Source organism: Mustelus asterias, chromosome 2 (assembly GCF_964213995.1).
Source record: "Mustelus asterias chromosome 2, sMusAst1.hap1.1, whole genome shotgun sequence".
In the NCBI taxonomy this organism is placed as follows: domain Eukaryota; kingdom Metazoa; phylum Chordata; class Chondrichthyes; order Carcharhiniformes; family Triakidae; genus Mustelus; species Mustelus asterias.
The window spans coordinates 69,858,228-69,872,584 of record NC_135802.1 but is presented as its reverse complement, the minus strand read 5'-3'; the positions used below and the strand labels follow the sequence as shown (position 1 = coordinate 69,872,584).

Here is a 14,357-nt window from a genome sequence, read left to right as displayed (position 1 = left end):
ATACTGAAAAGACTATGGGCCCGGACAATTTTCCAGCTCATAGTACTGACGACTTGTGTTCCAGAACTTGCTGCGCAGCTAGCCAAGCTGTTCCAGCACAGCTACAACTCTGGCATCTCCCCAGAAATGTGGAAAATTGCCCAGCTACGTCCTGTACACAAAAAGCGGACAAATCCAACCTATTAGTCTACTCTTGGTCATCAGTAAAGTGATGGAAGGGGTCATCAAAAGTGCGATCGTGCAGCAGTTACTTAGCAATAACCCGCTCATTGACAATCTGTTTGGGCTCCACCATGATCACTCAGCTCCTCACCCCCTTACAGCCTTGGTTCAAACATGGATAAATATGAACTCGAGGAGAGAGTTGCAGCTGAGCGTGACATTAAGAAGTCCTCATAAAACTGAAGTCAATGGGGATTAGGGAAAACTCTCCACAGGTTAGAGTGATACCTTGCACATAGGAAAATGGTTGTGGTTGTTGGAGGTCAATCATCAGAGTTCCAGGACACCGCACAGGCGCCCCTCAAGGTAATACCATGAGCCCCTACCATTTTCCGCTACTTCATGAATTATCTTTCATACATCATAAGGCCAGAAGTGGGGACATTTATGGTTCAACACCATATGCAACTCCTCAGACACTGAAGCACTTTGTGTCCAAATGTAGAAAGACCTGGACAATACTCAAGCTTGGGCTGACAAGTGACAAATAGCACTCTCACCACGAAGTGCCGGGTAATAACCAAAATCAAAGAGAGAATCTAACCATCGTCCCTTGACATTCAATGGTATTACCATTGCTGAATCCCCACAATCAACATCCTGGGTCACTACCATTTATCAGAAGCTGAACTTGATTGGCCATACAAATACCGTAGCCACAACAGCAAGTCAGAGACCAGGATTCTTATCGCAAGTAGCTCGCCTACCGACTTCCCAAAACTGTCCATCATCTACAGGGCACAAGTCAGGGGTGTGATGGAATACTCTCCGGTTGCCTGTATGTGCGCAGCTCCAACAACATTGAAGAAGCTCAACACCATCCAGGACAAAGGGTGCTTGATTGGCACCCCATTCACAGACATCCACTCCCTCCATCACTGATGCACAGTGGCAGCACGGGGTACCATCTACAAGATGCACAGCAGCAATTCCTTAGACAGCACCTTTTAAACCTGCGACCTCTCCTCCTAGAAGGAGGGTGGCAGCAGGTGCATGGGCACACCATCACTTGCCAGTTCCCCTCCAAACAGTACACCATCATGACTTGGAGCTACGTCGCCTTTCCTGCATTGTCGCTGGGTCAAAATCCTGGAACTTCTCCTCAACAGCACTGTGGGTGTACCAACATCGCATGGACTGCAGTGGTTCAAGAAGACAGCTCACTACCGCCTTCGGACGAATCAGGGATAGGCAATAAATGCGAGCGAGCGACGCCCAAATCCAATGAAGCAATTAAAAAACAGGTGATATGGGAATCAAGCAGGAAAATAGAACTGACATAAATCAGCCAAGATTGTACTGAAGGGAATAGCACGTTCAAGATTCCATCTGATCAGTTTTTTTTTCCCCCCCAAGTTACATTTTTAATTTCACTGAAAGGAGTTAAATATTTCATCCTTTCAAAAAACCCTTCAGAAGCTTAAATTTCTAGACTTGGATAACAGTAATCAAACCATGCTATACAATAATTTTCCTCTGTGAAAGTTTATCCTTAAAACACACAACATAAACACCATTTTTCCATCTGGATGTGGTTTAAACAATTTTTATTCCCCCAGAACAAAACAAAACCATAAAAATAATTTCATTTGTTTTTTTTTTCTATCTAAAGTCAATGATAAATACATCATGCTAATGCATGAAGCATGTGTCCTTAATTCGCTCCTAATGCAAAATGGAAAATCAATGCATTTTTAAACCAAAACTGATGAACTTTCAATTTAGATTAAAGCTATTTTCTTTAATAAGATTTCAGATTGCCTAGTGTAGGTCCAAGAAGCTTTGACTTAGAGGTCAAAGTGAAAAGAATTTAGCCTATACTAGAACATTTTGAACAAAAGTCTTAATTTAAATATATAATTAAAGCAAGTAAGCCATTTTGTCAATGGAAAACCTTTGTAAGTGAGCAATTACATTTCCAAGTATTGCACTGAAACATAAAACTGGGAATGGTTTTAATTTGCACACTAAATGAATGGAACTTCCTGCATATGCTCATTAAGATCTTACATAGAATATCTTATGAAGATATTCTAAGACATATATGATACAAGTTTTTAAATGGTTTTCAATCAATGAGATAAAAGAAAATGACGAATTATCCAAAGTGAAACTGGCCCAGGACTCAAGACAGTGAGTAACTTTGTACTGAAGCCCCAATAAACCATCATAAAATTGAACAAGAGCTAGAAAAACTCAAATGGATAAAAATGTAGACCTCTTAAATTAAGTTAGGTCAAAATGTACAAAAATTAATATACATAGTGTATTATATTCATACGGTCAGAAGTCATACATATTCATAAATACTTGCTGGCTGCTGTGAAGTCATTACAAAGTAATACTTGGTAGCATATCTTCTGGTATGGTAAAATGGATCAACTGCAACCTTCTGGAACTGTTCAATTGTATCTTAAATATCCTGCATAAATAAACGCAAAATAGATATGAACCCAGCACTTGTAAATACATTATGTTGCCCTTCCAGAAGCGTACCCAGATTAATGGGGAGGGTCAAAATAAGCAGGCGACTGGATTAGAGGATTATTCTTGTCCACCACCTGTTATTACTCTGTGCACTCCGCTGAATGTTAAACCTAGTAAAATATTGATGTTTGAAGGAGGAAGGGAATGAGAAAGTGAACTTAAAATACTCAACTTCTCATTTTTGCAAGGATCTTTTGATTTATCTTGTGATCATTAATTTTCAAAATAGATCTGAATCTTCAATGACCATGTATAAAACTTCTCAGTGCATATTTGTAATGAATTGAAAATGATTACTTTGACTTAAACCCAAGTGGAAGTAGGTTGCTGCATGAATTGCCCAATTAAATTATGATCAGTGAACTTTGGGTTTTAACTGAAAGCCTACCAATTGAGCAATGAGAAATATGGGTAGTTGCAGAAGACGACAACATAAAGCTGCCAGCATCCACAAAATTTTACAAATGCAAAATAATAACCTTCTTCGATTAAAAAGTGCTTCCAAGAACAGTTGGGCAGTGGGATGAGTCTTTCAATGAGACCATCAAGATTCTTCTGCATCAGACAATGGGGTGAGTCCCAGTTTGGCACTTTGTTCTTGATCCCATCACTTCACCTTCCTGTAGACGAACTAACGTCTAGATTACGAGGCTTGTATTTATTGGCCTTAAGTAACAGTAGAAACAAATATCTAGCAATCTGTGCTGCATGTTTTAAATCTTTCCTGAAGTTAATTTGAACCTGGTGGCAAGTTAAGGAATGTCCAAGCAACAGTGATGTCACCGAGCAGAGTAGGCAGCCAACCAGCTTGTAAAATTTTCAGATAATAAACCAGGAAGTAAAATATTCCAAATTTCTTTTAAATTTTAGAGACATGATAAATGAAATGCGGAAATATAAAAACTTAAATATTATGGTAAAACTATTAAATAAAAATTATATTGTACAAATGTAAAATTAGTTTTCCAAGACCAGAAAGGCAGTTTAGGAATTATGACTTCATACATAATTAAAAATCCAATTACTAATCATTAACAAGGGTTTTTTAAAGCAACAATATTAGTTTAAAAGGGCAGGTTGTCAATTCAGTGATTTCTAAAAATTGCCTTTTGCAGAGACCAGAGCACATGATGAGGAGGAACAGAGATTCAGTGATAAGTCTGAATTTCCAAGATTAATGCAAGTGGATGCCATAAGTTGCTGTCAGTCCCACAGGTTAATAAAGGGTGAATGTTGACAGTGCTGCCCTCATTACAAGAGGATCATATTGCTCATTTTGCTTTTAACCAGCTATACTGCCGTCAATTTTCTCTTTCAATCTGATAAGTATTGCCACAAATTTCCATTTTTATATCACACTCAACACATTCATGGTGACACTCGGCAATTTCAGATTGTTCCAAACAATTGCTTCCTTACAGAAGATAACTGGCAACAATCACAATTGAACTTGCAGTGCGGTACATTTGCATGCACTGCAAGCTACATACACTAATGCACAGGCCCCTGTTCTTTGCAGACAGAAACCACATGTGCACACAATGAGCTTGTTTCAGCTAAGTGATAGCTATTTGTTGCTTCGCTCCACAGGACAATGCCTTGACCAATTAGAGTCAAGCTCCCTGGTTTAACTTTCAAGCAATGCTTCGCAGTTAACTGTTAATCACTGGTGCATTCTCCATGGCAACACCTCCACCAGAGTCCAGATGCTAATCAATCAACACCCTCTTCTCATACTATATAATTTTGTTTCCCCTGGCACCTTATTCTTGTCCCTGCCCTGATGACTGCAAGATGAAAAGCTTTGACAAAATATCTTTTTACAGCAATATTCACGATAATTTAACTTCAGATCATTGATTCTGATTCAACAAGTCCTCAAAATTCTGGACAGCCTTGAATGTAGTTAACAACATAAGAAATAGGAGCAGACCATACCGGGGGGGGGGGGGGGGGGTGTGTGTGTGTGGGTGTGTGTGGAAATCAGGATATTGAATTTGATGATCAGCCTTGATCAAAATGATTGGCAGAGGAGGCTCGAAGGACCGAATGGCCTACTCCTGCTTCTAGTTTCAATGTTTCTATTCTCTCGAGCCTGCTCCACCATTCAATAGGATCATGGCTAATCTTGGACCTCAACTCCACTTTCCCACCCTCTCCCCTAATTCCTTGGTTCTCAGACATCAAAAATCTGTCTAACTCAACCTTAAATATATTCAACAATGGAGCAGCCACAACCCTTTGAGGTACAGAACTCAAAAATATTCTCAACCTTGTGTGTAAAGAAATTTCTCATCATCTCACTCCGAAATGACTGACCTCTGATCCGGAACGCAGTACGTTCTCAACAAGGGCAGATAACTTGTGCCTACCCCTTCAGAAACATGGATGTTTCACTGAGACCACCCATCATTTTTCTAAACTGTAGAGAATATACAAAAGAATATACTTATCATGAGAAGTAGGCCACTTGGCCCTTGGTGCCTGCACTGCCATTCAATAAGGTTATTTGACATGGAATAATAAGGAAACTTGGCATGTCCGCTACGACTCTCACTAACTTTTACAGATGCACCACAGAAAGCATTCTTTCTGGTTGTATCACAGCTTGGTATGGCTCCTGCTCTGTTCAAGACCACAAGAAACTACAAAGGGTCATGAACGAAGCTTAGTCCATCACTCAATCCAGCCTCCCACCCATTGACACTGTCTGCACTTCCTACTGCCTCGGAAAAGCAGCCAGCATAATTAAGGACCCCCATGCACCCCTGACATACTCTCTTCCACCTTCTTCCGTCAGAAAAAAGATACAAAAATCCGATGACACATACCAACCAACTCAAGAACAGCTTCGTCCTTGCTGCCTTCAGACTTTTGAATGGACCCATCTCGCATTCGGTTGACCTTTCTCTACACCCGAGCTATGACTTTAACACTACATTCTGCACTTTCTCCTTTCCTGCTCTATGAATGGTATGCTTTGTCTGTCTAGTGCGCAAGAATAATACTTTTCATTGTATCCTAATACATGTGACAATAATAAATCAAATCATTGCTAAACTGATTGGAAACTCAACCCCACATTCCTGCCTGTCCCCGATAACCTATCACCCCTTGTTAATCAAGAATCTATCTGGCTCTGCCTTAAAAAATTCAAAGATTCTGCTTCCGTTGCCTTTTGGGCAAGAGAGATTCAGAGACTCTCGACACTCAGAAAAAAATTCTCCTCATCATTAAATGAACGACCTCTTATTTTTGAACAGAAACACCTAGTTTTAGATTCTCCCACAAAATGAATCATTTTCACAGTTATCCCTGTCAAGACCCCTCAGGATTGTGTATATTTCAATGAAGTCAACCCTTACTCTTCGGATACAAGCTAAGCTGTCCAACTTTCCTTCAAATGACAACTTGTCCATACCTGGTATTAGTCTAGTGAACCTTCTCTAAACTGTTTCCAATGCATTTATATCTTTTCTTAAACAAGGAGACCAATACTGTACATCATACTGCAGATGTGGTCACACCAGTGCACTGTACAACTGAAGCAATAACTCCCTTCTTTTGTAATCAATTGCCCTCAATATATTATAACATTCTATTAGATTTCCCACTTGCTGAACCTGCATTCTAGTCTTTTGAGATTCATGCACGAGGACACATCCCTCTGAATCTCAGAGTTTTGCCATCTGTCGCCATTTTTAATAAAGGTTTTCTTTTATTCCTGCCAAAATAAGCCATTTCACATTGCCTCTCTCATACTTTATTGGCCAGATCTTTGTCCACTCGCTTAACCTAACTATGTCCCTATGTCCTTGTCGCAATTTACTTTATAACCTTAGTGTCATCATCAAATTCTACAACCATATCTTCGGTCCATTCATTTATACAGCTCCAATTTACTCAGCCTTTCATCATAGATCAGCCCTTTCATTCCAGGTTCCAATTGAGTCAACCTTTGTTGCACGCCTCCAATGCAAGTATATCCTTCCTTGAATATGGAGGCCAAAAATGCACACAGTATTCCAGGTGTGATCACACCAAAAGCTGTATACAATTTTAGCAATACTTCTTGCAGTAAAAACCAAATGACATTGGCTTTCCGAATAGCTTGATGTACCTGCATGCTACTTTTTAATGTTCCTGCAGCAATGCACCCAACTCACTCTGAAAATCAACATTTTGAAGTTTCACACCTTTTAAAAATATTCTTCTTTTGATTCTTACCACCTAAGTTACACAGATCTATGGTCCCAGAGAGTTGACAGACTTAGCATGAGGGCAGTGCAATGGGTGCGATACATAACACTGGGAAAGGGAGGAAGAGAAGAGCAAGGATAAAGATAAGAATGACAAACATGAATGAGTTTTCAGGCCACTCCCTTGCATCCTTCCTTGGCCACAATACAAGTAACCTGGAATGTATTGTTATGATTTTGGTTAGAAACACCAAAGTGTTTTATGAAGCCCGCCTGAATCATAAGTTTTGTATCTTGTATTTGGCTCGGAGAAGCATGATATGTTCCACTTAAGGTGTGATTCAAAAGGTCCACTAGGGAGCTTTTATCAAAGTTTATTTAAGAATATGTATAGTAAGAAAATTAGCAAGAACTTCTTTCAATGACAAACAAGAAACAAAACCACCACTATAATGTATAATCCTTAACAAAGATATCTAATGTGTTCCAATCAAACCAAAACCCTTGACATAGACAAAACCCTTGCAACAGGTTCAACACAGCAAAGCCTAATGCTGACATGATGGAAATTGAGCCCTTTGGTTGAAGTCTGCAGTTCTCTGGATTCACTCCAAACAGTTTAAAGACAAGGTAGCTTCCCAAAACACCATAGAACATAGAAAGCCACAGCACAAACAGGCCCTTCGGCCCACAAGTTGCGCTGATCATATCCCTACCTCTAGGCCTATCTATAGCCCTCAATCCCATTAAATCCCATGTACTCATCCAGAAGTCTCTTAAAAGACCCCAACGAGTTTGCCTCCACCACCACCGACGTCAGCCGATTCCACTCACCCACCACCCTCTGAGTGAAAAACTTACCCCTGACATCTCCTCTGTACCTACCCCCCAGCACCTTAAACCTGTGTCCTCTCGTAGCAACCATTTCAGCCCTTGGAAATAGCCTCTGAGAGTCTACCCTATCCAGACCTCTCAACATCTTGTAAACCTCTATCAGGTCACCTCTCATCCTTCGTCTCTCCAGGGAGAAGAGACCAAGCTCCCTCAACCTATCCTCATAAGGCATGCCCCCCAATCCAGGCAACATCCTTGTAAATCTCCTCTGCACCCTTTCAATGGCTTCAACATCTTTCCTGTAATGAGGTGACCAGAACTGCGCGCAGTACTCCAAGTGGGGTCTAACCAGGGTCCTATAAAGCTGCAGCATTATCTCCCGACTCCTAAACTCAATCCCTCGATTAATGAAGGCTAGTACGCCGTACGCCTTCTTGACCGCATCCTCCACCTGCGAGGCCGATTTAAGAGTCCTATGGACCCGGACCCCAAGGTCCTTCTGATCCTCTACACTGCTAAGAATGGTACCCTTCATATTATACTGCTGCTTCATCCCATTGGATCTGCCAAAATGGATCACTACACACTTATCCGGGTTGAAGTCCATCTGCCACTTCTCCGCCCAGTCTTGCATTCTATCTATGACTCTGGTCCAGTCCGCAACAACAGCAGATTTTCACCCTTCAGAAAAACAGGATTTTGCTTTCGCCAACCAACATAATTTTCAAAACAACAGGGAGAGGGGGAAAACACATCCTTTTAGCTTGCTGTCCCTTCTAAAAACTAAAACTCAAACCTGCAGTTCCAAACTGAAAATAAAAACTCCAAAAACACGTGACCGTCCTCCTAACAATGCAGGATCGTAAAACTAATCCCAGAGTAAACACAAACAACCCCATTTAAGCCACTTAAGTAGCAATGAAAGGACATTTCCAGTCAAGCCAGCAACAATGACATCACTGAAGCTGTGAGCTAAGAAACACTGACAGAGAGCTGCAGAGATCATGATTTAAAAAAACATTCTTAAAGGTACACTAATGTCACAGTATGGGTCTCTGTTGTGGGGTCTTTTCAGAGACTAGGAATCGTCAAAAACTTCAGCGAATACAAAGACTCACAAAGCCAATGCCCCAGTTAAAGACACATCTTTATTTGACCAACGATCGAAGGGAGAGATTAACATTGGGCGAAGACCTTGAGCATTCCAATACCACTCTGAGGTTACAATATATTCATCAAAATAGTTATACATTTCTCAAGTTTGCTTCTCCCGCCTCTTTGGTAACTATGAACCAATTATTAATACAAATCAATCACTTAATAATTGCCATATACCTTGGCCAATTACATTCTACCCTCTGACATCATGGGATTTCATTGGTTCACAGAATCCGGATGTTTCTTTCCCTCATAGCTTAGCAACCCCAGATGCTTAACAACGAAGGTCAAAGCTACTGTTCCCACTAATTCTCATCCAGGTGAATGGCCGAACCAGACAGCTAAAATTCTCACGTATGAGGAGAACTGTCTTATCAGGGCACTTGAACAGCCCTATTCATAAAGTGGCTTGGGAATCTTGCTGTTGGTAACTTTTGCTGACAAAACTATGCGCTGTGGTTTCATTGCTCCAAAGAACGTGGTTCTGTCTGTTAAGGCTTCATCCCATCATCCCTCGCAGCAGCCTGCCTTTGGCTAAAGTGAACAATTACTCGAAAAATACAGCTAATACATTTTAAAGTACCAAAACACATGTTTAAATCAGAAATCCTTGTTAAAATCTCATACTTATTTAAATATCTGACTGCATTCATACTGTTTTTATGTAGACAGTTCCCCTGTTAGACAGAGTCTGATCTGAGGTCATTTCACATTGCTAGTAATTTATTAGTGCCTTAAATCCTTGATTATTTGAAATTTCTCTAACCTATGAATTTGTCCAACAGTCTCATTTTAAAAAGATGGATATCCTGAGCATCAAGTGTCTGACTTTAAGTTGCTGTAAATTAGCAAAGTGTGTTTATTTTTAAAGTAGTAGCTATGCTTGGATTTAAGAAAGAAGCACCAGGAATAAGGGAAAGTCAAAGCCAGTATAATGAAGTAAAACTAACCCAAAGTAAAATAAGTTAACGCAAGGGAAGTTAAGACATGGCAGTGCAGCGCTGCCGAATGGAGTGTGTATCCTGTAATACATGGGAAGTCATGGACACTACCAGTGTCCTAGATGATAATACATGGGAGGAAGTGATGTCAGCTGCAGAAACTTGAGCTCCGGGTTTCAGAGCTCAAGCGGTGGCTGGAATCACTGTGGTATACCTGTGAGACTGAGGGCTACATGGATAGCACATTCAGAGAGGTGGTCAGACCACAGTTTAGGAGCTTAGAGACAGAGTGGGAATGGGTGGTCGGCAGGCAATCCAAGAGTTTCAGACAGGTAGTGCAAGAATCCACAGGGGTCCCGCTCACAAATCGGTTTTCTATTTTAGAAAGTGGTGAGAGCATTGGTTCTGCAGGAGTAGTCAGAGCCAGGTTTGTGGAACCATGAATGGCTCAGTTGTACAGGTGGGGAGAAGGGGAAGAGGCATGCTTTTCAGTGGCCATAGATGTGACTCCAGGATGGTGTGTTGCCTCCCTGGTGCCGGGGTCAAAGGCGTCACAGAGGGAGGGGGTGAAGAGCAAGATGTCGTGGTCCAAATAGGCACCAATGACTTAGATCGGAAGGAGGATGTGGAGCTTTAATCAGAATTGAGAGAGCTAGTAAGCAATACCGCAAATATAGCAGCTTTATAGAACCTTAGTTAGGCCGCACTTGGAATATAGTGTTCAATTCTGGTAGCCACACTACCAGAAAGATGTGGAGGCTTGGGAGAGGGTACAGAAAAGATTTATCAGGATGTTGCCTGGTATGGAGGGCATTAGCTATGAGGAGGGGTTGGGAAACTTGGTTTGTTCTCACTGGAACGACAGAGGTTGAGGGGCGATCTGATAGAAGTCCACAACATTATGAGGGGTATGGACAGAGTGGATAGTCAGAAGCTTTTTCCCCAGGATGGAAGAGTCCATTACTAGGGGGCATAGGTTTACGGTGCGAGGGACAAGGTTTAAAGGAGATGTATGAGGCAGATTTTTTTTTTTTTTTTACACAGAGGGTGGTGGGTGCCTGGAACTTGCTGCCAGGGGAGGTAGTGGAAGCAGATACAATAGTGAGTTTTCAGGGGTGTCTGGACAAATACATGAATAGGATGGGAATAGAGGGATATGGTCCCCAGAAGGGTAGGGGGTTTTAGTTTAGTCGGGCAGCATGGTCGGTGAAGGCTTGGAGGGCCAAAGGGCCTGTTCCTGTGCTGTAATTTTCTTTGTTGTTTGTTCAGTCTCCAGATTACTCGCAGTGCCACGTGCAAATGAGTATAGAAAGAGGAGGATAAGGCAGATGAATCTATTGCTGAAAAGATGGCATAAGAGGGAGAGCTTTAGATTCCTAGGACACAGACTGGTTCCAGAGATGATGGCACCTGCACAAGCTGGATGGACTGCACCTGAACAGAGCTGGAACAGAGTTCCTGCAGGGCATTTTGCCTGTTAGGAGGACTTTAAACTAAATCAGCAGGGGTGTGAGGGCCAAAAGAGAACATGAGAGAGGAATACCAGGGTCCCCAAATACTGGGAGAGACACATAGCGCTAGAACAGAGAATAGCAAGTTAATAGGTAGATTTGGAGTAAGGGAGAAAGTGAAGTCTGAATCAGGGTTACTGTGCATGTATGTGAATGCACAGAGTATAGTAAATGAGATTGGTGAGTTAAACGCGCAGATTGACATGTGAAAATATGATGCTAGAGTGATAACAAACGACCTGGTTTAAAGAAGAGCAGGACTGGGTGTTAAATATTCCGGTGTGTGTTTAGAAAAGATGGGAAAGGAGGAAAAGCAGGAGGGGTGGCAGTGTGGTTAAGGAGAGCATTGCAGTCCAGGAGAAAGAAGATATCAATTTGGCTAGAGCTTAGGAACACAAAGGGTGAAAATACATTGTTCAGTATAGTGTACAGAACTGTGGAATAAAAGGTACAGTAGCAACAAAGATACAAAACTGGCCGAGTAGTAGGGGACAGACGTATCAACGGATATTATTTGAGTTAGTGGAAGGTTTGTAGTGGAGTGGTACTGGGACACTTGCTTTTCTTGATAGATATTAATGATCTAAATCTTGGTGTGCATGGGGACAATTTCAAAACGTGGAAGCATTGTAAATTGTGAAGAGGACAATGTAGAACTTCAAAAGGACTGACAAGTCGGTGAAGTGGGCAGGTAGATGAAATTTAATGCCGAGAAGTGTGACGTCATGCATTTTGGTAGGAAGAATATAGAGAGACAATATAAAACTAGGGGTATATATGCATAGATCATTGAAGGTGGCAGGAAAGTTGGAGAAAGCATATATATTGGATATTATTAATAGGGGTATATAGTACAAGGGGGTTATGTTGAACTTATACAAGACACTAGTTAGACCTCAGCTGCACTATTGTGTACAGTTTTCAGTGCCACACTATGGGAAAAATGCAAATGTCCCGGAGAGAATGCAAAACAGGTTCACAAAAATGGTTCCAGGGATGAGAAACTTCAGTTATAAGGATAGATTGGAGGGGGATTGTTTTCCTTGGGGAGAAGGCCAAGATAAGATTTGACAGAGATGTTCAAAATCATGAGGGGCTGGAGAGCAGATAGGGAGAAATTATCGTAAAAGGATCAAGAACCAGAGGGCACAGTTTAAAGTGATTTTCAAAAAAAATCAAATGCAATGTGATAACAAACCTTTTCACACAAGTGGTTCGTGTCTAGAACGCACTGCCTGGAAGTATGGTGGGGGCAGGTTCAAATCAAGGTATTCAAGAGGGCATTGGATTATTTGAATAGAAACAATGTGCATGGAGGCCAGGAAAGGCAGGAAAATGGCACTAAGTCATAATGTTCATTTGGCAAGCAGGTGAGGAGACAATGGGCCGAAAGGCCTCCTTCTGAACTGTAACATTTCTGTGATTCTGTTAAGTGGGTTGTCAACAGGACCAATGCTGCTATGGGATGGTAGTTCTGTGAAGCACTGCTTCAATATGTCAGTGCGCTTGATACCAAATCGGATAGATGCCAGCACATTATATCTGTGTTCAGATGGGCACAGTGTATAGTTAATGGCTCTAAAAAATCATCGATTCCTCAGCAACCACTTTCAGACTTTGAAAAAGCATCTACCATTCAAACTATCCAACGGCAGTCAAGAAGCATTTAAACTAAACATTGTTATATAATATCACCAAATTACATAAATGACTTAATCAATAAAGATGAACTCTAAAAAAACTAATGGAAAGTGGGAACACTAAAAGGAAGCACCATTATTTACCAAACATCTGGCATCAAATCTGAAAGAGTTGCTGCCTTTTTCTCCATGTTGGTGACCTCCGATTACTTTCACATTACCAAATGTGAATAATTTGCATTGTTTGCAATACAAGTTGAAAATATGCATTTAAAATTTTCTTGTCGGCATCATAAAATTAAGAGATAACTTATGGCACTAGAAATACACAGTAATTCATGCCTATGTAAAGCAGTTCACATCTTGAAACAGCAATAAATGCATTTATACTCACATGATTATGGGAAGGTGGATTTTGAGGCATAGAACCAGGAGTCAACACTGGAGAGCTAGTGGGACTGCACAGTTCTGGAAAAGGGTTTGGGATGGCAGGTAAAGAGGAGGTGCGGAACTGTTCATCTTCCTGAAGTCTTCTGCAACATTAACATAAAATTGTACATAAAAAATTGAGTTAAATAATTCAAAAGTAAAATTTTGCATTTATCAATTGTATCTGCAGAATTTACACCATTCCACCACCTGCAATACAACATTTTTAAAAATTGAGATGAGTACTACAGTCTACTGATAGCTCGTCTTCAGTCTTATAGAGATGGCACTCAATTTTTCAGTTTTACAAAACCATTTCAATGAGCAAAATAAAAAAAGGGTATAGCCTATTTTATAAAGTACCGCCCTGCTTGAGACTTGCAACACACAATGCTGTCCTGCCAGAGTAGAGTATCATTGCAACCATGCACACACACTGGAGCAGCTTGACTAGGGCTTCAGCTAGTTCTACAGCAGAAGACTTTAGAAACGCAGATGAGATGTTGTCAGGTGCCTGGAACCTTGGCTATATTCAGTGTACTGAGATAATTCTTGCCATCGTGTGATCATGATGGGGAGATGGCGGTAATGTCATTGGACTAGTGGCCCAGACTACTGCTTTGTGGGATGAGAGATCAAATCCCACCAGAGCAACTGGTGGAAGTTGAATTCAGTTAATAAATCTGGAATTGAAAGCAAATCTTTGCGATGATAGTAATCATTGATTGTCATAAAAACCCATCTCGTTCACTAATGTCCTTTAGGGAAGGAAATCTGCCAACGTTACTTCATCTGACCTAATTGTGACCTGAAGGTGGTCAACTCCTAACTGCCCTCTGAAATGGCCTAGCAAACCACTCAGTTCAAAGGTAATTAGGGATGGGCAACAAGTGCTGCCCTTACCAGTGATGACCACATCCGATGGGAAAAAAGAAA

General features: G+C 41.1%; 1 protein-coding gene across 6 annotated transcripts in view; it reads right to left on the bottom strand.

Annotated features, from left to right (window-relative positions):
• grb10b (growth factor receptor-bound protein 10b) overlaps positions 1–14,357 on the bottom strand; it is a 170,409-nt gene that overhangs the window by 79,792 nt on the left and 76,260 nt on the right. For all 6 annotated transcript variants that reach the window (XM_078236849.1, XM_078236839.1, XM_078236876.1 and 3 more), the window contains one exon: positions 13,387–13,525. In XM_078236849.1, coding sequence (XP_078092975.1) covers positions 13,387–13,525 — 139 coding nt within the window. The remainder of the gene's footprint in view (positions 1–13,386; positions 13,526–14,357) is intronic.